General features: G+C 44.5%; 2 protein-coding genes across 5 annotated transcripts in view; one reads left to right on the top strand and one right to left on the bottom strand.

The window, feature by feature from the left end:
• Nucleotides 1-23,632, top strand: part of ALK (ALK receptor tyrosine kinase) — a 751,299-nt gene that overhangs the window by 214,116 nt on the left and 513,551 nt on the right. The window lies entirely within an intron of this gene.
• Nucleotides 14,512-23,502, bottom strand: YPEL5 (yippee like 5). 3 transcript variants are annotated; one of them, XM_019612579.2, is made up of 3 exons: nt 23,484-23,502; nt 17,204-17,376; nt 14,512-16,625 (listed from the first exon to the last, which is right to left on the bottom strand). In XM_019612579.2, exons 2-3 carry the CDS (start codon nt 17,342-17,344, stop codon nt 16,401-16,403), a joined length of 366 nt encoding a protein of 121 aa, XP_019468124.1. In that variant the 5' UTR covers nt 17,345-17,376; nt 23,484-23,502; the 3' UTR covers nt 14,512-16,400. The 3 variants fall into 3 exon arrangements, with proteins under 3 accessions (XP_019468124.1, XP_010704826.1, XP_003203755.1); XM_010706524.3 differs by lacking the exon at nt 23,484-23,502 and adding an exon at nt 21,810-22,948; XM_003203707.4 differs by lacking the exon at nt 23,484-23,502 and having other exon boundaries at nt 17,204-18,597.

Raw genomic sequence — 23,632 nt, 5'->3', positions numbered from 1 at the left:
GCACAGAGTCTTTTGCTCCAGTAGGCAAAGGGTTATATGGCTTAAACCTGATCCCATTACAATCAATAGGAATTTTAGAACCCCTTAAACAGGAGTTCTAGGTGCTGGGCTTGTGTCTGGATGCACAGAGTATCTAACAGAAAGGAACTGGAGGAGGCTGGTAGGAAGGTGTTATCTTCTCCTATGTGTCTGACTTTCAGAAGGCAGTGATACCCCTAGCCAGTCCCTAATTGAAGTGTTTTTGGACCAGAGCTCCCACAGATGCTTAGAAATGCCCGTTTTGGCTTTCTGCTTGTCTAGGGCAGGAGCATGATGCCAAAGCAGGGGGCTGGCTCTGCCTGACACCAGGCTTCCCTGACTAACAGACGAACAGAGCTTGTAGGCACGGAGACACCAATCATTCATCCACTAAAAAGGGTTGGTTCAGACTAAAGCTGCCAATCTAAGTCAGCAGAGAGTCACAGCAGGATTTCAGACAGCAGGGTTAAAACTGAGTACAATGAAACCCTTGTGGCTGGTTTCAGACAAGGTCTTTGGGGGAAGATTCTTCATCTGGCCATGACAACCAAACCACCAGGAGTGTTCACTTTGGATGAATCTAAAATGAACCAAGCTGACCTTCTTTTCGGTTTGATTAATGCAATGAAGAATTTCATTATTTATGAATAATAAGCTGAGCTGTGCTGGGTGCCAGCCTGACCTGCTGCTGCTGCAGCCCCAGCCCTCTTAGCCCAGCTAAGATCCCCCAATGTCTGAGCCCCACAGCTCACAGGGTGGTGGCACACTGACAGCACTGGCCAAAACACCTCGGTTGCAGCTTTACAGGAAGGAACAAAGTCAGCCTGGGGCATCCAGAGTGCAGATGGAGAGAAGAAAGAACCACAGTTAAGTTTTATTAAAATTATTTTAAAATGCTGAAAAGACCAAGGGCTAATGGGGAAGAGGAGACTTTACAGCTTTGCTTTGAGCCCTCATTTCACTCTTCTCTCCTTCAAGTCCTCCTCCTAGCAGCACATATCCCTGGTGCCACAGCCATGGCATAAGAGCCCATGGAATGAAAGAAGCAAATGAGCAGCAGCAGAGCAAGTGTCTGAAACCCAGACGCCAGGCTTCCTTAGGGCCTGAGGCCTCAGTTATTTGAAAGGAGTAAAAGCTGCTCGTTGTTGTTTCTCTTCTCCCCTGGCATAGGCTTCTTTATTCTTTATAGGGAAAAATCAGCCCAGCGGAGTGTGTTTTACAGGGAATGGCCCCCAGGAGGATTTTAGACCCTAAGGGAGAAAAAAAATCCTTAAAGCGTTCAAAGCTTCAAAGTGAACCATTTGACCGAGCCTTTGCGATGGTGGCTGCTGACAGTAGAGGGGGTCCTTGGGCTGTTTTTCCTCCACCTCCGCGGCAGAGCCCGGCGTCCGTGCTTGGGAAGCGGTTGAAATGATGGACCCGCGGAGCAGCTCTTGCCTGGGATGGGGTCTGCGGGGCATTTTGGCCCAAAGGCCCTGGCTGGGAGAGGAAGGTCTCACCCTCATCCTCAACTGCAACCAAAGCCCGTCTCTGGCCACAGATACCCGCAGTGCTGCTCTGAGCAGAGCAGGGCTGTGCAACACGATTTCTGTCCCGCTGTGCAGCACAGCATGCCCGGTGCCATCACATCCCCTGTCCCCTTGAAGACAGAGGCCTCCATGGAAGAGGCAGAACTAGTAACTGTGCACCTTTTATAAATGGCTTTAGCTCCTGGGGATGGAAGGTATTCTGTGAAGCTAAAATATTAAAACTATCCTGGATTATTCATTAAACATCGGTGATCACCATCACATTTACTGTCAGGTGTTTCGACGTTGCTATTCTGCTGTGGGAGGGAAGGTATTTTTAGGCTGGTTTCCTAAGGAAGAAGCCCTGGGGTCACGCAGTCAATCTGTTTGTCTGTCCTTGCCGACCTGGGAACCTCCTGGCTCACTCTGGCTGAAGTTTGCACGGTGCTGGGAGCAGTGAGTGTTGGCTGAAGGACAATGTTTACCTCATCTGCAAAACAGGATGTTCCAAAACCAGATCCGATTTTCCTCCGTGAGAACCTCGGGCAAATGTAAATTGATATTAACTTGAAAAGCAAACACAAACACGGGCTTATTATTTATCATTAAAACATCTCAAGAAGGCTCTCGAGCCCTAAAAGCAAAACTTTGATGCAGTATAAAAGAATTATGTTCCTGAGATGTATCAGTTCAATAATTCAAACAGCATCTATGAAATATAAATGTAATATATTAATAAATTAAATTAAATTAAAGCCACCGAAAGCCAATTATCTTGTAAAAGATCTCTGATAGCTAAACTAATGAGATGTAGAGAGATTAATTTAGATCCCCATTTTAGGAGGTGATATAAATTGCTGTAATGCCATATCCAGTTACTGGGTTGATATTGAGACTTGTGAAATACATCTGGAAGAGCTTTTAAATATTCAGGATGAAGTAGATATTAGAATGGCATTAGAAATAATTAAAAATTAGCTGTATTGTCACATTTCACGATCTGATTACATCTTCTAGTTTACAAAGCTTCAGCTGCCTCCCCAGGTATCAATCGGCAGGGGCTGGAGGGCTCACAAGCAGGGTTTTACATGTTTTAATAGCCACAGTACACTAAATATTTATCCTCATTGCACATATGTGGGTAATTCTTGCTTTTTAGGATGGCTGTGCTTGCTGGGGCATCACCTAATAGGTTTATTTGGCCATAAGGATGGTCCATCACGCCCTCTGGTTCCACCTTCCAAAACATGTCACTGTCCAAATCACAGCTGCTGGCAGAGATTTAGAGAAGGAAGTTCTGCATGGGCTGGGGCCTGCAGGACATTGGGCAGGCAATAGGGGATGCCGGCCACTTGCTGCTTCTGCCAGTGTGGAACTGCTGAAAACACAGCCTTTACTCCTCTGTTTCTGCTCAGATCAAAGCATCAGGCTCCTGAAGGGGAAACAGAAGGATCACAGTGATACAACGTATGCCTAAAGCCCTCCCAAAGTAGTCTTGCTGCTCCAGAAGCAGGTCTCCAGCGTTGGGTGAGGTTTCAGCCAGGAGGTCCATCATTCCTGGAGGTGCCCAAGGCCAGGTTGGATGGGTCCTGAGCAGCCTGAGCTGGTGGGGTCAGCTCTGCCCACAACAGCAGTTGGGGCTGGGTGGGCTTTAGGGTCCTTTCCAGTCCAAACCATTCTGTGATTTTATGGTTCTATGATCTGTGCTTAGGCTGGGACTTGCTTACAAGGAGCTTTGTACAAACCTGCATAGCTGTAAGAGCAACTAAAGGCCCCATGGCCCTTCCCTACCTGCACTCAGGTCTGCTGCACCTTGCACTTCCCTCATTGAGCAGGAGCAGCTCTGGGCACAGCAAGCTTTCTCTGAGCTGCAGGAGAAACACAGCATGTGGGTGTGGGTGTGGGCAGGGAGGATCGCGGGGCCTTGAAACCTCCAGCACAAGGAGATACAGACGGCCCTGGAGCTGTGAGCTGCTCCCCCGTGGAGCACAATGACCTTGGGGCCGTGAATGCCCTGGGCAAAGCAAGGAAAAAGTCTGGGAGGTGTACACGGCCCTGCCAGGACAGTTGGGATGGATGTGCCCGGCTCCTGGAGCACGGCCCAAGGAGATCCTCAGGACCAGGTGTGAGTACAGCCCCAGGTGAGCTCTGGCAGGAGGGAGCAGGACCCTCAGCATCACCACACTGGCAAGGACAGAGGGTCCCCACCATCAGCCTGGGCAGCACTGTGGAGGGGTGAGTGCAACTAAGGGCAGGGGGATTGGGTTTGATGCTGATAAGAGCATTGTTCTTTTAACCCTTTTCTCTCTAATATTCTCTTGTTGCTCGTGGAGCTGTAATAGGGTTAAGGAGCACTCTTTGGCTGGGTTGTTAAAACCTTTAAGCAGACAAACAGCAGGTTCGCCCCTGCTCTTGTTTCTTGTAGTTTTGAAGCAACCCTTTCTGTAAACACAGAAATACCCTTAGGAGAGAAAAAGGAAAAGAAAAAAAAAATTCACAATTAAAAGCAGAAGGGTAACCTCTGCTCCTAAAAGTCATCTTTCCCTGCAGTTTTGGACAAAATGGCAGAGCTGGCTAACTGGGTTATTCAGTGGGGTCCCAACCCCTGGGGCCCCAACTCCTGCAGAAGCATCCAGCAAGCAGACCTGGAGTTTGCCAGATTAAAAGAAATGGCCAAGTCAAAACTTTTCTCCCGAAAATCGCTAAAATGTGCAGGAGCTTGGGCTGTGTGGTTAGCGGCCAAAAGTCAGGCTGAGGAGAAGGAGGCAGCCCAAGCAGAGATTCAGAGGCTGAAGGAGGAGAACGGCAAGCTGAAAGCGGAGATAAAGGCCCAGCGGCTGAAGCTGGAGGAGGGCAAAACTCGGGAAAGCATTGCGGCTGTGGAACAGGTGAGAAGCGTCCTCCAGTACCAGGAGGCGTGTGAGCAGAAAAAGGCAGTTATGAGCGAGAACAAGGTGCTGAAAGACAAACTGGCTGTCAGCACGAGGACAGTCGAGGAGTGTCAGGGAGCGATCCAAGTGTTGGTGCAGAAAATACAAGCCCTGAAAGAGAAAGGCACGGACCACCGTGCCTGTGAGGCCAGGGTGGAGAAGTTAAAGGCAGCGTTAGGGACAAAGCACAGCACGGCCGCCACGGCCCTTGCCAAAACAACCTGCCAGGGAGGCAGCGAGCCCTGGGATGGAGCAGCATGGCTCGATCCAGAGGGCAGCTCCTGTGAGGAGAAGCGTGGGGCTGTGAGCCCGTGTCTGCCAGCTTGTGAGGGGGGGGAAAGGAGTCAGGCGGGCCCCGCTGCGCTTCCTGGTGCCCAGGCTGTTGTGAAAAGGGAAAGTGGGGGAATGGAGGAAGGGGAGAGCAGGGGAGATATGCAGCTGCAGGCAGATGGAGGAACCGGGGGGGAACCAATTGGTGCCTCAGGCCTGCATCGGCACAAGGCAGCGAGCAGCCAGGCCGCAGGGGCTGCCTGGGCACAGGAGGATGGAGGAGGCTCTGGCAGAGGGCGCAGTGGCAAAGGATGGAGAAACACTGAGAACAAAAGGGACTGGGGAGTGCTGCAGAACCCCGGCACGGCCACTGCCTCAGCCCTGCTCCCATCAGGAGGGAGGTGGCCGGGCAGGAGGCCATGGCAGAGCGGCACGGGCCCTAGGCTGGGGGCGAGGAGTAACGTGGCCAGGAGGGAGCTGGGCACGATGCGCGTGGACATATGGCGGCAGCTGAGGCAGCATGGGGAGGACATGGCCCGCTGGGATAACGCCCCGACCAGGGCGCTGCTGGAGCGGCTGCTGGAGCTCAGTGGGAGCAGGGAGGGAAGCAGGGCTGGGGCACCTGCCCTGCCCGTGGTGGTGTAGGGCAGCCACTGCCCTTCCCCGGGCTGTGGGGACCCAGGGGACATGGAGAATTGAGTGCGGGATGTGACTGCTCCAACCTGAGAGAGCATCTCTAGTGGAGAGGATGCGGGAGAATGAAACATTGAATTGGGGAGGGGGTTGGCTATGGGGGCTTCTGGGGTGGGAGGTTGGTTCATTTTTACAGGAGGGAAGATGGTTCTTCCAGCAGGAGATGAGAGCAGGCCTTGCTGTGCCCGCTGCCTGCTGGGCTGCAGGGAGTGCAAACCTTGCTTGGGCTGAGCAAGCGAGGCTGCTCTTAGGAACAAAACCATGTGAGTTCCAGGAATGTCCATACATGGGAGTGAGCCCAGGCTGTGGGACTGGCTGCAGCATTTATTCTAGTGTTAACAGCAGTGTTTGTTTTTTTTTAGAATGAAGAACTAAAATAAAGAGAGGGAGAGAGCATGTTAGAGCATTTGTAATAATGTCATAACCGCTCTCTTAAACTGCAAAGTTCTTCTGTTACAGAGAAGGGATGGAACAAACAGATAACAAATGTGGACGGAGGATTTGCAAGCAGCTGTCTGAGAACAAAAGCTAATAAACTGCATAAAAATATGCAAGCAAAATGCAGCTTCCTTGATCTTTAGTATCACCAAAAAGCCCTCTGGCTATAAATGGCCTGCACTGGGTAATGGAGGTAATACCAATAACAATGTTTGCTATTCTTGTCTTCAGTAGGTAGCAGAAAAATAAGTATCCATTTCTAACTATTTATGTTACTAATTGCATGTTGCCTAACTTTCTCTTACCAGATATTATATTGCTTTGTTATCAGACAGGCACAGATGTAATCCTTCACTTTTTCCAGATTGGTTGCTGCAGTTCAAAAAAGAGACAAAACAAACAAACTGAGGCAGCAGAGGAAGAAATGGATCCAATCTAAAGGGGTCTCCATCTCCAAACAAGAGAAATTCTTTTTCCCTTGATGAGGATGGACGCACCCCGTTACAGATGGTGACTGTGATTAACACACTAATATTGCATGTGATGCAATGCCTTTATACAGGAAACATGTAGCTGTGGCTTTGACTTTGTGAATCTGTAAAACACTGTAATGTGAGTACAAGGAGAAGCTGAGAAGAAAAGGTGAATAAATTCTCTAGACACCTAATGTACAATAAATTACATTAAAATATATACATCTCATTAATGTAGCTTTACAATACTGGAATTCATCTTCATGTAGAGTACCAGTGTATAAATTGGTGGCACTGGGATGGGTAGAAAATTAAAGGTCCTCTAGTAATGTGTATGTCAAGATGCTACGTAAGTGCAATTATGTTTTGCCCTGATGAAATATTTTGTTTCATTAAGGAGGAGATGAGGTGATTTCCAGCTTACAGAGGAGTTTGGGATGAGAGCCGTGCACAAGTGCTGATGAGAAGGGTAACAACAAGCAGGAAACACCTAGGCATATTAATTGCATATAAGAAGGTAGCGGGTTGCAGTCATCTGTTTAGAACAGTTTACCCTAATGTGAATATGAAGTTTATCCTCTGTTTTCTGATGGGTCCATAATCGTCTATATGGGATGCAGCTGTGTTTGTGTGCATACCCAATGCCCAGAAATCACCTCTCAGCTGTCTGATCATGCATGCATATGTAAAGTGGCTTGAATTCAAATGTGTGCTTTTAATCAATGTTTTTTAGAAGTGACACTAAGATCACTAGAAACATTTTAACTCTGTACTAAATGAATTCTATTAACGCTTGGTATAGGTTGGAGCTATTGTTGCAAATAACAGAGCATTCAGTTTGTATATTTGTGGTCCCACAGGTGGTAAAACAAGCCACCAAAGCAAGGTTTGCAGTGCACAAAAGAATGAGCAAATTGCTGTTACTACAACCACACCAAAAAAAAAGATGCTGAGCATCATTCCTGATGTAAATCCCTGCTCAGTGAGACTCCATCAGTGACTGAAATGTTTAACTAGTACTCTGGGAATGTAATCTGGGAGAGCTTGGATAATTGTGCAAATTATCCAGGCTATTAAAATCAAATGTGAAGTAAATTGCATAGTGGCTATGCAGCAAAGCCAAGAGCTACAGACCCCTCCTCAGATCCACATGAGGCAAGACCAGATAGGAAAGAGCAAATGCCTCCAAGAAGATCAATTGCTCGGTCCTGTCCAGGAGCCTTGAGCCACTGGAGGGTTTGCAAAGTCCTTGCTGGACTCGTGTGTGACAGCTCATGATCACTGTCAGAGGGGTTTGTCTGTAGGCTGTACAGCCCATGAGGCATGGGCTATGTTCTAGCACTGCAAATCAGAGATGGAGGTTTGTCAGCCTTGCTTTGGTTGGAATTTGCTGTGCAGGGAACTTTGCATGAACTTGCCTAGCTGTAACAGCTACTATCTAATGATCCCCTGGCCATCACCTACTGGCACAGCAAGCTCTCCTGGAGCTGCAGGAGAAACGCAACACAGGGAGGCAGACAGTTATGGCTGCAGGGCCTTGAAACCTTCAGGGACACAACGAGGTGTGCACGTATCCAGCTCCAAGAACACGGTGGGGAGAGCCTCAGAACTGGGTGTGAGCAGCTCCAGGTGGGTTCCAGCAGAGGGAAGACAGGAACCCAAGCACCACCGTGCTGGTGAGGAGGATGGAGGAGCCCGGCCATCATCACACAGTGCTGGGCTGAAGGCCTCGGGGCCACAGTGCATGCAGCCACCCCAGATGGCAGAGGGAGGAGCAAAACGCAGAAGAAGCTACAGCCAAGGATGTCTGTGTGTGTGTGCTTGGACACTGATATTGTTAAGGTTTTTTTCTTGTATCCTCTTTCTCTCTAATACTGTAGATAATACAATTTATGATTGTTAGAACCATTATAAGTGGGTGAGTGAACACTCTTTGATCAGACTGTTAAAAGTTTTAAGTAGACTGTCAATAAATTGTGTGTCTTCTAGTGTGAGTCGTATTTTTGTGGACCACAGAAGCAGCTCAAGCTGTGGTGAAACAGCCCTGACTTCAGCAAGGCAATATGTGCTAAGCAGGAGTAACGATGGAGCCTTAAGATTTGCTAAGAGAATATTATAATTACAGTGGTGTCCATTATGACTGACGTACAAGTCATTCCAATACTTTCTGCTTAATTACAATTAATCAATAAAAATGGGTCTAGAAATAGGCAAGGAAAAACAATTTACATGAAGTCATGTTTCCTTCATTCCTTCCTTGCTTTGGCAAAAGTGATAGAGAAAAACACTGCATGTGAACCTCTGCATCTGCCTTTTTCTTCAAGTTTTTTTGTTTTTACTTTCTTTTGATTCTGGTTAAAAAGGAGTAAGAAAATAGGGCTGCTCACCACCAGCTCAGGCTGCCCAGGGCCCATCCAACCTGGCCTTGGGCACCTCCAGGTACAGGGCACCGACCGCTCTGGGCAGCAGTGCCAGACTTCTGAGTGAAGAATTTCTTCCTAAAACCTAACCTAAATTTCCCCTATTTTAGTTTAAAGCCATTCCCCCTTGTCCCATCACTATCAGATCACATAAAAAGACGGTCCCCCTCCTGCTTGTAAGCTCCACACAGCAGTTCTGTTCACTGTATCACAATTTAACTGGTCCAGTAAGTTAATCAGTCTAGCAGGAAAAAGAATAGCAATGACAAAAGTGGGGAAACCGTTTCACAGCTGTTGTTTTACTCCAATGGTTTTTCTTCTCCTCTTATCTGATATTCCCCTTCCCTCCTCCTATTTTGGGATATTTTCACAACTCCTTCAATGTACATCAAATCTGGTAGGAAAGTCTATTTTAGCCAACACCACAGATGTTTCAAAGGCAGTGGCTGACTCAAGCTTGTCTTGTGATAGAAACAGTGTTGTAGCCTTATGTTGCCACAGCTTCTTTAATCTACAAAATAATACTTTCAAGAACAGTTCTAGCTCTTCCATAGCCCTCTTATTTCACGTAGGATGGGAGTAACCTGAAGAACAAGAATGTGGAGTCACTTCTGGGAGGTTGTAGCTAGCTGGTGGCAGACCTGGGCATAGGCCCAAGTCCTCATTGCCACTGTCCTCATCCTGCTTCCACATGACATAAGCAGGATTTTAGGAAGCATAATTTAGACCAGAGCTGGTAAATGCTGCTTCACTGAAACGACCCCTGAGGACATGCTGGGTTCTATAAAGCTTGCCTAAGATATCTCCCCAGTGCCCTCAGCAGAATCTCCAGCCAGGGTGATGTTTGTGGCAACTCTTCTTTCCCAAAATACAATGCTTGGGGTCTTGTAAAGGACAAACAGGTCTGGAGGTGCCTGCATTTATATCATAACCTACCCTGCATTGCCTGCATTCTGGGGCAAGGACTTCAGTGCAGTGCTCCTGAATCCATGGTGAGAGTAGCGGCCGCAAGCACAGCTTCTGTTTGGTCCTCCTTCCTCATTTGAAGAAAGAGGGGAGGGCAGAAAGGTAATCAAGCAGTTTGACGCTGCAGTGCAGCCCTCTGCAGAGCAGGAGGCAATTTCTAAATTAGCTCCTGTCAGACATAGGCGTTAAGTCACGTTTGGTCTTTGTGCAGAACGTACCTCCCAACTTTTCCAGCCAGACACTGGCCCTTCATTTTCCTGTATTCTTAAAATACTCTTTTAAATAATAATAATAAAGTCAGGAAAAAGAGTCAGTCAAAATATATCAGCTACCACCTCCTTCTGCATTGTTTCTCAGCCTCATTATGTCACCTGAACAATAGGAGTTCTACATCTATTTTAAGGCACCAGCTGCCTCAGAGAGCTCCACATTCAACGCCCTCAGTGCAAAACACAGGAAAGATAAAGTAGCATTAGGTTTCCTTCAAGCCTCTCTCTGACCTACACGTGGCTAACAAGGGTTGGCCTGACACATGGCATTGCAATAGTGCCGCTGCACAGCTTTGAGAAGAGCTTGACTGAAATTCTATTTCAGAAGGAAACAAACACAAGCTCAGAATGCAACTCGAGATGTTGAAGTGGCACAAGCATACTTTACACCAAAGATGTCAGTCTGCAGCTCAAGAGCAACAGAGCAGTCACAGACTGTCCTTCCACACAGTCACAAGCACTCATCCTTGCATCTTGAAACATCCAGGGAGTCCTGTTGTACTGCCAGAAAAGAGTTCTCCATTAAAACACAGGGTTTTTAACATTTTGCGTGCAGTACATACCCAGCCATGAGCACTTTTCAAACACAGCCATTGACTACTGCAGTCGGTACACTGCAGTTCAGGGCTAATGCAGATGGGTGGGGTGTAGCTGCTCCCAGAATGTGGGCTGGCAGTGAGCTGAGTTCACACTTCCCTGTAAGGGTCAGCTCACAGAATTTCTCAGAAGGGAAGGCAACAGCATGTCCTTGACAACAAGTGTCTTAAAACTGGAGCTGATGTGTGGAACATCAGTGCTCTGCAGAGAAACTGGATTTACCTGCAACGGACACGTGACCAAAGCCATACACAAAGTAGAAGTGAGATCAGTGGCTGTCATTCCTTTCTGCAATCTGGCCACAGCAGGTATCAGAGAAGAGCAAAACACCCCTTTACAAAACAAGCAGTAAAGGGAGTGTGCAAGGCAGTCCACCACCTGTGGATGTATACTGCAGTGCTCAGCTGCAGCCATCTCTTTTTCTATTAATTTTAGGATGGGAGAGGAAAATAAACCAACAGCTCTGTGCAGGGGTCCTTGTCCCTGTTTGTTTCTCCTGAAAATTAATTCTGTCACCTCCATCACACCCCACCAGCTGTGCTGGGTCAGCTTAGGATTTTGCTAAAGGTAGAATTGAGTCGGTAATCAAAGTACAGAGTAGTCAGAAGTCTTTTACCTATTAAGGGAGCCACAGAAACAGTCCCACATTCATCTTAAAAGACCTCCAGGCTCAGTTTCAAAACAATGAGGTGAAATGTCAGGCAAGGAGTCCTTGCTTGGGTCTCTGGCAAAAATGCAGTTTTCCATCCCTCTGTCCAAACGGGTGTTCTTGTTGGCAGCTGGGCTCATCCCATTTTTTCTAGCAAAATGAAAGGTTTGTGCAAAGAGTAACTACAACATTAAGGCTGCTTGGCATTTTTCAATATACAACTCTGTTTTCAGCTGTTTATAAGTTTACCAAGCATTACTTGAATTGACATTTCTTATACTGGAGATCTAACTTGGGATGGACCATTATGTCTTAAAATAGTCCATCTCAGATGCAGGGACAGGGTAACCATATGCTGCCCGATCCATTGGAAAGCTGGTGCTATGGGTGTTCTACTTTTGCGACCTAAATCATCACTCTCTGATGTACTTTTGGCTACAGTAGAAATCATATTAAGAAACCTCATCCCAAGAGTGGAGGCCTACCGAGCACGTCACTAAGTTAATGCTTCCCCAGCAGGCAGACATGGGACAGACAAAGCATTGATTCCTCCTGAAATGAAGCAACTAATCTCTCATGCTGGTATAGTAATACCAGAATTGACTCCTAACATTGGCAAATCAAGCACTTCCCCAGATCCTTAAGCTGTGCTTGTTCTGCAAGGAAGGTGCAGAGATACTGGAGATTCACACCTGTAAATGTTTGCAATAGTCAAATCAAATGCTTTCAAAGGGACAAAGCAAAAATCCTTGGTGTAAATTTCAGTGAGTTCTAGAAGTGAACATCAGCGGATCTCGATGCTAGGCAAGCACACATCTCTCTCATAGTCTGAGTCAGAACATAAGGTCTGAGAACTTCTCTGCCCCACCTGTCTACCCTCTCACATACACAGGAAATAAATAGCATAGTTTGTTCCTTCACTTTTGCTTCTGTAAGGAATGCATATTTCTGACAACACTGAATGCTTCAGATAACAAGAACAAAAACAGAGCTTGTTTTGAAGCTCCATTCACCCAAACACAAAGGCCAGAAACTCCACTCCGATTCTTCTTTCCTTCCTGTTAGTGCCCTACAGTTCAATGAGGTTTGAAGAGAAACAACTTTAATTCAGCATCATCCACTGTTTTTCAGGGGACCTTAGGATCTCTACAATGCCCAAGGTTCACTTTCCCTGAATCCCAAACATTAGCATTTTCCTTCCTCTTTTAACCAGAGATCCTCTTTTACCCTTCCAGCAGGGGCCTTACAGAGTGAAAGGCTGTGCTAGGCTGCCAGCAGATTTACCAGCAACAACTAGAAGACATGCAGGCAAAGACCAAATTTCTCCCCTTATTTCTATTCCTATGTTTTTTTGATGTAAGGGATAAGAAATCCTTACGCCAGAGTGAAGCGTACAATGGGAAGTTACAGTGAAACTAAGAATGCATTATGCAATTTCATCTATAGCTTATGAAGAAAGGGGTCTCTAAATCACATAGCTCTTCAAAGCCCTATGAAAACAGGGTCTAGAATCATTAGGATTGGAAAAGACCAAAGCATCTAGTCCAACCATCAACCTGTTGTCAATGGAGAGCAATCCTAATCAGTGTTCTAAGCAAGCAAGCAAGGGAAATCTGAAATGTTTCACCCCTAACAAGTACAAGGGAACGTGCAAAGCCCTCAAGATCCCCAAGAAACCCATTTTGAGTGAACTTCCTCTATTGTTCTGTTAAAGGAGTGAATGGAGTTCCGAGAAGGAAACAACACAGTATTTCTGGTTTTACACGTTGCTGCAATGTCACAGCTGAGGTTTCTCTTCCTATTTAAAAAAAAATAATAATAATAACTGGTCAGCCTTTGCCCATGTCAATGCAATAACTTTCCCTGCTAACTCTTCTGGGCAATTGTGTCCTGAGCTGCAGCTTCATCAGTTCCTTACCTGCTAATTTACTGAGCAACTGTCAACTTTGTTTCCTACTATCTGGTGGAAAACTGTGGAGACAAGTTTGCCCAGTAAGAAGCAGCCTATGCCAGCCTGCTACAGCCCAGTGTCACGCTGCTTTTTCTGAGTCACGGGATACACGTGCCATCTCAAGAGTGATTCTGAATATCCATAGAAAACCTAATTAAAATGCTTTTTCAGTCCACAAACACAACATCCAAACTTTTCATCTTCCCAAAGCTGTGCCCTGCTGAAACAGTAGTCAGCAACCTTGGGGTACATCTAGACAGCAACTAGAGGATGAAATGGTAGCAAAAGCTATGGCACCATTGCTGGCCCAAGCTGAAGCCTAAGCTTCTGCCCAAACTAAAGTCTCAAAGGATCAATCCCAAGGTCTTCATTCATGCAACAGGGGGGTTACAATGTGCTGTCACCATCCCTTATGTGGCAATGTAAAGCTAATGACCTATTACAAAATAATAACAAAAAATAACATCTCTGTTGCCAGCTGTGCTATAACTAACCACCTTGTCCCCTGTAAGTTATCTGTACTCACACACTAAGCATCTCAAGGAAGAAGTATCAAAATTTGAGGGGAAACACTCCCAGAGCCACCCAGGTGGCACAGAGGGGAACAGCACACAGGTGGAAGGCAATCCAAAGCTTCTCAGATTCCATTTTAACACTGCAATGGACTCAAGTTTCATACGTTTTAATGAGTTCACCTCTACTGTATTCTTCAGATCACAGACCTCAGGAAAAGTCATCTTTAACATCTCAGTTTAACAGTGTACCAAAGTGAAGAAGCCTTGTTCTAAATTTGAATAAGTCCTAGGCTGCATTGCACCACTGCAGTGATCTCTCACCTTGGTTCTTCAGCTAGTTTCTGAATCTGACCGGCTGCTAATGCAGAAAGCTTCTCCCTAACGTTTGCATGCATGCACAAACAATTCCAGATACACAGACACCCAATTATTCAATTCCTAAGCCATTTAGTAAACTAAAGCTCTGCATTTCTTGCAGAAGTTGGACTTCTGCTTAGCTTGTTGGCTTTCCAAAGACAGAAACAAAAGTTCATCATCCAGAATCCCATTAAATGATAAATTTCTTGTATTTTTTCTTTAATAAATTGAAGGCTTTCTGGCGTCCAAATGATATGCTTGAAACACTACTTAGCACTTCCAAAACCCAACTATATGCTCTCTTGTAACCCATTCAGGGAGATGCTCATCCACAGCTTATCACCACGCTGTAGAAACTCAATTATTTAATCAATTGAGGAAAGTGAAGACAGGTTACAACATTCATTTGACAGACTCCATGCAAACAAAACAACTGAAAAAGAATAGCAAATACCAATTCAGGACAAAACATACTTTATTGTACTGTAATGTCAGAAGTACAAGAAAAGTCTGCAGAGAACCATGCTAGTGGGACTTCTGGGGTTTGTGAAAGACAGAAAAAAACCCGAGATAATGGGGTACTACTGTACTCAGTGCAAGAACTGATTTGAGGCACAAGTACACTACTGTTTAAGCAGCTTGATTCAAGCACAGCTCTGGTATGTGATCTACTGTTTTCCTTCTATATAACATTTCTATAATAAAGCTACTTTTACATCAAGTAGGCAGCAAATTCAAGTCAGGGGTGTCCAAATTGCCACTAAGCAACTCCAGAAAATTAAAAATACTCTGCGTAGTCAGCATTCACATTTTAGTTTCAGATATGGAGCTGCAGCTAGTGAAGAAGTTACTCTGAAAGGCAAGAGGCCGGATCTATTTGTTTCTCCCTTTACACCTGTGGGGAATCTATTTCACTCTGACCACAATTTATCCAATATGAAAAAAATAAACACATCTTTGATAATGAATCATACATATCTAACATTCAGAATAATTGCAGCCCTTGAGATCTCAACTTATGGCTTAAGACAATGAAAGTGTTTGGGCACCCTTGAGCTAAGTCAACAAAGAGCATCTTTGCTACCAGGCAAGCAAGATCACTGTTTTAAACAGAGCTGACCTCTACAAGAAAGCAGGAACCCAAGTCACTAGGTACTACTAGGCGACATGTACTGCTGCCCAGAAAGATAAAAACGTGAACACCACAATGAAAAAGTTCAACTAAGTTGAAAGAGTTTCAACACCAGAAGCGGCATTTGAAAACAAGCTGTTCAGTTAATCTTTTCACAAGATGCAGATTGTATAACTGGATGCATGAACAAACATGCTGGCAGTCTTCTCCTTTTACACAGCAGCTGTGTTTAACATAGGAAGTTCTGGGTTTGAAGAAAGCCACTTGAAGAATTAAGGTTTGCAATTGCCCGTCTACTTAATGAGATTAGTAGAGAAACAAAAAATTTACTGCCAAAACAGGAGTTTCTCAGTGGATCCTTATCATTACAAACACAGCTTTTGTTTTGTAAGCAACGCAAGACTAAACAGACAACTACTTTATTATTATTATGGGTATAAGTTACATCTGTTAAAATTAATTAAAAAAAAAAAAGAAGAAAGCCAAGCAGTTTTGCCCTATTTCAAGAATAGTTTCCAATCAACACCAGTTTATGGTGACCGGGACTTCACAAATAAACAAGGAATGGTGACATCTTTGGGTCAAGAATGACAAGAAATAATGGGCTCTGTGCTACCAATCAACCTCAACAAGAATATGGCACGAGGGCCAGCCCAAGCTGTACCAACACTGAACCTTTAGCACTCGGCACAAATTCGGATCTCTTTACTTTAGCTAGCAAATCAGGTGAAAAGATTGAGTAGAAAAAAAGTAGCTAAAATCTTATGCCAAAAATTGGAATATACTTTTAAAAAACACCTGTAATTTTAAAATAACTTTACGCTGACATCAATTTGTGCAAACTAAAAAAAAAAAACCAAACAAAAACAACCATTGATCTCTCTCTAACAAAAGAAAAATTCTTCCAACATTTTCCTTTTAGCTCACTGTATCTGCAGATACTGTCTCCGATCTAACAGATGGAAATGCAAGAGAGAAAAACTTACAGCAACTGCAAAACAATCTTTCTACAAACAGCTGCTGGAGGGAAAGTAAAATATAAAGGAACAAAGAAAGGAAGGTTCCATCTGAAATACTCTCACAATCTTTCCCACTCTGTAGTCCATGAATCCGACTCTGATGCTAAGGTGACAGTGTATGTAAGCAGATTTTTTTGTTGATTTTATTACTTTAAGTTTCAAATGAAGAGAACCTGAGAGAAGATTCAAGCCTCTTCAGGAATTATCAGATGGAACATGCTCCTCAAATCCTTCGCTCTCTCGGACCAAAGCTCTTTCCAGGATAACACGGCCTTCCTTGTAGCGCTGGCTGTCTTCAGTGGCAAATTCATAGATCCAGCCCAGTTTGCTGTTGCAGTTCTTGCAGCTCACGTCTCGAACCATGTGGCGGCCAGTGAGCATGACCCGATCCTGAACTTCACTGTACTGCAGATTTACCACCTGATCCAGATGTACAGGAAAGAAGGAATAGAAAGAATTAGTCTGCACGGAGCAAAGCTTGAAAACAATAGGCATGACTCTCAGTGCTTTAAAAGTAAAGAGCTTGTGGCACTTGAAAGCTCAAGTGTAATAGTCTGTAGCCCTACCTGCCTAGAAGAGCTCATGCTTTGGAAGATATATTTCTCAAGGATGTACAACCACTGCTGTTTAACTGAGAGGCATGAAATTCTTTCATAAGGAGTCCATGAGTGCAGAGTACCTCGTTCAGCTTTGGGTGAGAGGGCCCCAGCAAATTCAACTAACCAAGACTGAACTACTTGTACTACATCTACCTAATTTGTAGTAACTGATGTCACTGCTTCCACAAATCAGAATTAAAATAGTAAGGTGTGCTTCTTAAAAATCTTAGATTATTGTTTCAAATGCATCCCAAGAAAAAGAAAGGCTCTGTGGCTGAGGATACAGACACACTATACTTTTTTGCTAGCCATTAAGAGTCAGTGCCAACTGATGACAGATTCATTTCCCAGACAGTCATTTTTCTAAAGCAAGTAGTTCACCCTCAGCTTCTTACCAACCTTGTTAAAAAGAAAGGCTCTCCCTGTGGCCCCTGTAAAGCGAGTGGAGATGAGCTCCGAACGATTGGTCAGAATGGTGTCACAGTTTGCACAGGAGAACAGGCGAGTGCCGCCAATGTGATCCAGAAAAATTCTTCCCATTTTTAAAGCTTATGTAAGTTAATAGTCAGGATCTGAAAGCAAGAAGAAAGATCACATACTTATAAAGAAAGCATTGCAGCAAACAAAATCAAAAGAAGTCCCGCACACATCGCTGAACATTCCGCACATCAGAACTACAGACTGCCTCCATCCTTTCTCACCGGGTTAAGAAATATCAAACTTAACCAAAACAATAATCTCTTCTCTAAAAGTGACCACCTTACCAGTAAGATGGCACACACAGATACAAACTAATTGCATTAAATAAGGAAAATATGAACCGAAACCCTCTAATACGGTGCAGATGTTTGCAGCCCAGTCCCTTACTGGACCATACAGTTGTCAAAACGAAAAGCTTCTGCTTTTTCCCTGCTTTCTTTTCCTGTAAGATGATGCCGAAATTCCATTTCAGTACACGTTCCCAACTACTCACCCACCTTAGTCAGCACTGGAAAATGAAGCACAGACAAGGATGTTGAGTCACCAAAACAATTATAGTGTAATCATCCCAAATCACTCCCCCCCGCCTTTTATAAATACATTTCTCCTATGCTTTGCATATTTGTCATATGCAGCCACACACTACCACCATCCAGGAGGTTTCTGTCTCCTGCTGGAGCAGACTGGGCTCCTGTACTTACCGCTATCAGCCATCTGAGCCTTCACGCCAGGCAGCTTTAGGAACAAACATTTAAAGCTGTCTAATCTAAACACAAAACACTGCCATTTACCCAAGCGCTTTCCAAAACATCATCCCTAAAATATGTGAGCAACTCCTCTGATCAGAGAAAGAGCTTAGAAAGTGAGTAACACAGATTTGCAGACCTTTGTAGGCAGCGAAAATTAAAGCATCCTGGCAACTTACCAGACAGTCAAAAACTCAAATAATGAAGGATAACACAATAAAGGAACTAAATGAAGATGTTATTTTCATTTCAATTGCATAAAAGTTTAAGGACCAAACAAGTGAAACATGCCTCCACTTGTGCTTCAGAAAACAGGGCTTTGTATGGCTGTGCATAAAGAAACAGTGTAAGTAAATCTGACACACTGCAATACGAACGCTGTTGGTGTTTTACATTTCAGAGCAGGAAACAATGTGCTGTTTATTAGGAAATTCATCAAGTTGAGTATTTTATGCCATACACTCTGGGAAGCACAAATACCTAAACTAAATCTATTTCAAGTTTAAGGGGCTGGCATTCAAGGAGGGGGAACAGCTTTATAGGGGTGGATAGTAATAGGACAAGGGGGAATGGTTTTGAACTGAGACAGAGGAGCTTTAGGTTAGATATTAGGAGGAAGTTTTTCATACAAAGGGTGGTGAAGCACTGGAACAGGCTGCCCAAGGAGGTTGTGGATGCCCCATCCCTGGAGGCATTCAAAGCCAGGCTGGATGTGGCTCTGGGCAGCCTGGGCTGGTGGCTGGCAACCCTGCACATAGCAGGGGGTTGAAACTAGATGAGCATTTGTGGTTCTTTTCAACTCAGGCCATTCTATGATAACATAGCATTCCATGTCTCATCTGAAGGATACACGAACACTCAAAGCAATAGAATGACACTTTCCTTCATGGGTGATACAATGCCCACTGCTCTTCTTAGAAGAAATGGAACAGGTTTTAAGTTTGATTTTAGACATGTGAAGGTAGCAATACAACTCCAAAGTCTCCAGCCAGAAGAAACCACAAACACAAGCAATAAGAGCAACTGTGACAAATACACCCATAAGACACTTGGCCCAACTCCACCTACCATTCCTACCAATTCTAGATACCATTATTTCTATGCTGATTTTGTTGTGGATTAAAAACAATTAGTTGATCAGAAGTTCCTGCAGAAGTGGAATTGGCATCTGAAGAGGTGCTTTTTTCCTGAGGTAATGGCTGCAAGCAGCTGAAAGATACCTCATCAAGAAATGAAATGCTAATGAAGCTTCCAGTGGGACATGGATCCTATCAGAAAGACAAAGATGTATCCCATGGTAACACACGGCTGTGGGAATCCCTGCTGAAGTTGCAGCAGAATGTAACAGACCAACTGGTACTGGAAGAAAGCTCTCCAGGGCACACTGCATCAGAATGATTACATATCTCTTTGAAAAGATAAACACGTGTCCAAGTTTAGAAAATGAACCTCTAAGATCTGCATCACAACAAAGTGGTCTCTTAGAAACATACTCAAAATTTAATATAATCTTACTAGAATTTCTAACATTTAAAATATCCACTGGACTCATCCGCCCCTCTGCAGATTTCATTTCAAAGAGCTAGAAACCCTCTAATTAGCCCTGTTTTGATTGTTACAGAATCTCAGCAACCTGATAAGGATCCAGCTGAAGACTGGTCACCTTGCATTACTCTTTACATTACTGCTCACAGCTGTAAGAGGTAGAAAAGTTAGAAAATGACTGCTAGCAAAGCAGATTCCAATGCTGCATTTGATCATGAACTTTTAAAGGGAACTAACAAGGAACTGCTTTTCCCTCCCATATAATTTAGAGAAGAGAATTTTAACTCAGGCTCATTCCCCTCACATTGTCTTTAGACAATTTACATACATTATGACTATATATACATACATATAGTATATGACAATATTCACTTGTAACACCAGCAAAGGTAGTACACAGTAGGTATGCTGTTCTCCCCTTATCCAAGGCTTCTGAATTCTGTGGCATCTACTCTCTTGATACTGGAGAAAACAGCAGCAGCAGAGCTGACCAAAGGAAAGCAATTTTCAGTTGGGAAAATGGAAACAGAGCACGTGGAATCCTACTGAGAATGGAACTGGGACTCAGATACCTTATATACAAGCTGTGTACAAAGAGAAGTGTCATTTTCTTTTTCCTATAGTTTTCACTTTTCATACGAAAGGTGTCAGCATCTATTTAGGATCACACATATATGAATGATTTGGAAAAAAGAAATCACTGTAGGCAGTGGAAGGCTCGCTCCCTTAAAGAAAAAAAAAAAGAATTACAAAACATTAAAACTTGAGTTCCTACAATCAGGGGAAGAGCAAACACACAAGTGCACTTACCCACTCATCTGCACTTTACAGATAGGGGAAATAACGTCCATTTGTGCAGAGCCAGCCAACTTCCATTGCCGTTCACAACCTCAGAAAGCAACACTACTGTATCACACGAATGCCATTATGCTAACCAGCAGAATTTGCAAAAGCAGTGGACAGAAGTTTCAGTTGTTTACAAAACCAAAGGGTGAAGAGTTGATTCTATGTTTCTATGATGCTAAGAAATAATAGATGCTTTTTGGCCTATGTTTCCTTCTTTAAAATCAAACTAAACATTCTTCACTGGATTGTCGGTGATGAAGTCATTGCCATCCTGCCCTCAGACAAACGACCAAAGACATAACGTAACCAAGTCATAACATTAAATTAATGGATCCAAAATAAAAGCAGCAGACTTATTTACTTTATACCCCATTAGTACCTGTCAAATCCACACAATTCAAAGAGCCAGGTACTTCTATGAAGTGATAGCACCTCATGCTCAGTGTCTTAAGTCAGTGCTCAGAACACCACCATCCTACTTGCACCCTTGAAAGCACCTTTAGAAGAAGACTCAGAGTGATAGCCTTACCTAGCTAGTAAGGTTTGTTGACAGCGCACTGCTGTGATGGTACAAACCTGGCTACATATCCTTAGTCAGAACATAAAACATTTCCTGCCTGCATGCTTCTCCCAGTAAGTGCATGGACAGACAGGAAACACAAGCACTGTGGCTGTGTGCTATATGCATTCCTATTGCAGTGTGCTCCCACACTTCCACCTGTCTTTAAGTGATGATTTTGACAACACTGAGCAACAGCTGTCAAAGAGCTGACATTTGACAACTGAAATTTCATCACCATCTGCACGCAGAGCTCCAAACACTGGAAGCACTATGAGGCCGGTATTTGTAGTACCTAATCTGTATGCCTTCATAAATAATAAAGAAATAATGGAAAGAGTTTTTTATTAGCATTTTTAAAACTAACAGTCAGCATTTTCTCGTCTCAGAGTGCATCCCTTGAAGACACAGGACCATCTGTGTTTGGGACAGCCAGCAGGCACACGCTGGACTGCAGATACTGCAGAAGCCTCAGTGCTGCTTCAGCACCATCTACTGCATCTCAGATCTGCAACAGAAAACAGTTGCTAGTTATACCAAGCTATGACAGCCCCTCTTTCTCCATTTCTCTAACAAATATCATTTGTGAGCCAACGAGCATTCTACCCTCCTTGAGGAATGATGATGCATTCCCCTAGGCACGTTTAAACCTTCTGAAAAGGTACTTTCTCTAGAACCATGCTTAAACTTCATCTTCTCATCTCACGAACAGGCCTTAAGCTTCCTCTTCTCATCTCAAAGACGAGCAATAGAGGAAAAAAAATACTTAGCACAGCTACACAAGACTGCACACAAAAGAATCACTTGATAAGGGAGAAAAAAAACCCACCTGTTCTTTACCTTCCCAGGTTTCAGCTGCTCACAAGTGAGGGTGCATCTGAAAACAGTCTCCCAGCAGGTCCAAGATTTGGCAGTCCTCCAACGTGACTTTTATGACTGTTAAAGCAAGCAGGGCCCAGCCTCTGGCCTCTGCCTAGATGCACAGTTCGTTATCAGAAAGCACCATGAGTAGCCAAAAGCAAACAGATGCAAACTCAAACAGTATGCTACATTCATTAGAACCGTTTTGTGACTCTATAGCTGTACAAAGAAGGTAAGAGTCAAACTACCAAAGAGGCTTTGGCAACATAATGAACACTGTGCCCAGACACAGCGCGTGGCACCCAACCCCAACAAGGTGCCTTGCCCCACAAAACTGTGTTTGGGCAAGTTATAGCAGTGTAATTTTCTATTGCAAGCTGGCTTGTTCAGGTAAAGGGAAAGCTTCTTGTGTAGACACTGCACTTAAATATGCTAACATACATGATGCTGGTGTATGCAAACACTAGGACAGGATTTTGTTTCAAGTTTACAGATAGCAGAGGCACACAGATGGGTGCTGGTTCCTAACACAGCCCCCGTACCCCAGCGTCTCCCCCACAGTAACTTACATCATCACAACACTCTTGCCAGATAACATATATTGTATTATTTTACAAGTGGTATCAGACTCAGGCCAAGCTTCTTCCCCTCTACACAGGGCCCCAAATTAGTGACAATTTTTGTCTCCTTGTTTCCTGGTTACCTTCTCTCTTAATTCCTCAAGTGTTTTAAGAAATCTGTATTTCCTGGTTTTGTAATAAATTTACTTTTACAGTATGTATAGAAAATGACTTTTTGTCACTCCATCTATTCCACAACTTTCCGAAAATCAAACTAATTCAGACGTTCTCATAATCCTTAGTGTCAACGCGGCACAAATCTTCACCAGAAGACAGCAATGGTTAAAACAAGATAAAGATAAAATATACAGCATTCCATGGTGAGAAGACAACCTCCACCCAAACCACATCCACTGGCTGAAAGGCTGTCAATACTTCAAGGGCATCTCACCAACAAATTCTCACACCCTCTAAGAAACTCCTAAGTGCAGTAGAGGCTATGAAACGAAGACAACCTTGATACTAAATACTGGTATATATATTTCACAATTTTTTTTTTTATTTTTTTTTTTTTAAGAGAAGCCTTTCCTAAGCAGGTTGTATAACTCAGCAAAAGCTGAGCAATCCAGATTTCAACATAGGTCAAATGATAGTAAACAAAGATGAACAACGACCTAAGCTTGGACAACACTACTTGAACTTATGATGACTACCAGCAGAGGGAAAGCTAAAAACAGAAATACGTGGAAGTGCAGCTAGTCTGTCAGATGACAAGTGACAAATCTGTTGGTGTTACCTCCCGAACTGGGCTTTAAGGTTTCTGGTGGGTGAGCACAGGCACACAGCCGAACCAGCAGTGCCCTCAGCCCACAGTTTAAGGCACGGCAGTACGCCGACCCGCCTGCAGCCGCTGCCACGCCAGAGGCGGGGACAGCGCGGTGCCCCACAGGACAGGCGGAGGGCAGCCTTCACACTCCCTATTTCTTCACCCACAGCACTCCGTAGAGTTACAAAGCCCTTCCCAAACACACTAAGGCCCCCCACTTTCGCAGCAAAAACCCGATCTACGCGATGCCACGCACCGCCAGATGAACCCTCCCCACAGCAGCCCCACTCCACTCAGCGCCCCCGGGGACAAATGGCGGGGCGGCGGGAAGCCCGCGCGTGCGCGGCCGTTGCCCCTGCCGTACACAAAGCCCCTCGCGAGGGCGGGCCCGGCCGCGCGGCGGCA

The sequence above is a fragment of the Meleagris gallopavo genome, chromosome 2 (assembly GCF_000146605.3).
Source record: "Meleagris gallopavo isolate NT-WF06-2002-E0010 breed Aviagen turkey brand Nicholas breeding stock chromosome 2, Turkey_5.1, whole genome shotgun sequence".
NCBI lineage: Eukaryota > Metazoa > Chordata > Aves > Galliformes > Phasianidae > Meleagris > Meleagris gallopavo.
The sequence above is the reverse complement of the archived record's forward strand: the minus strand, read 5'-3'. Positions and strand labels throughout refer to the sequence as shown.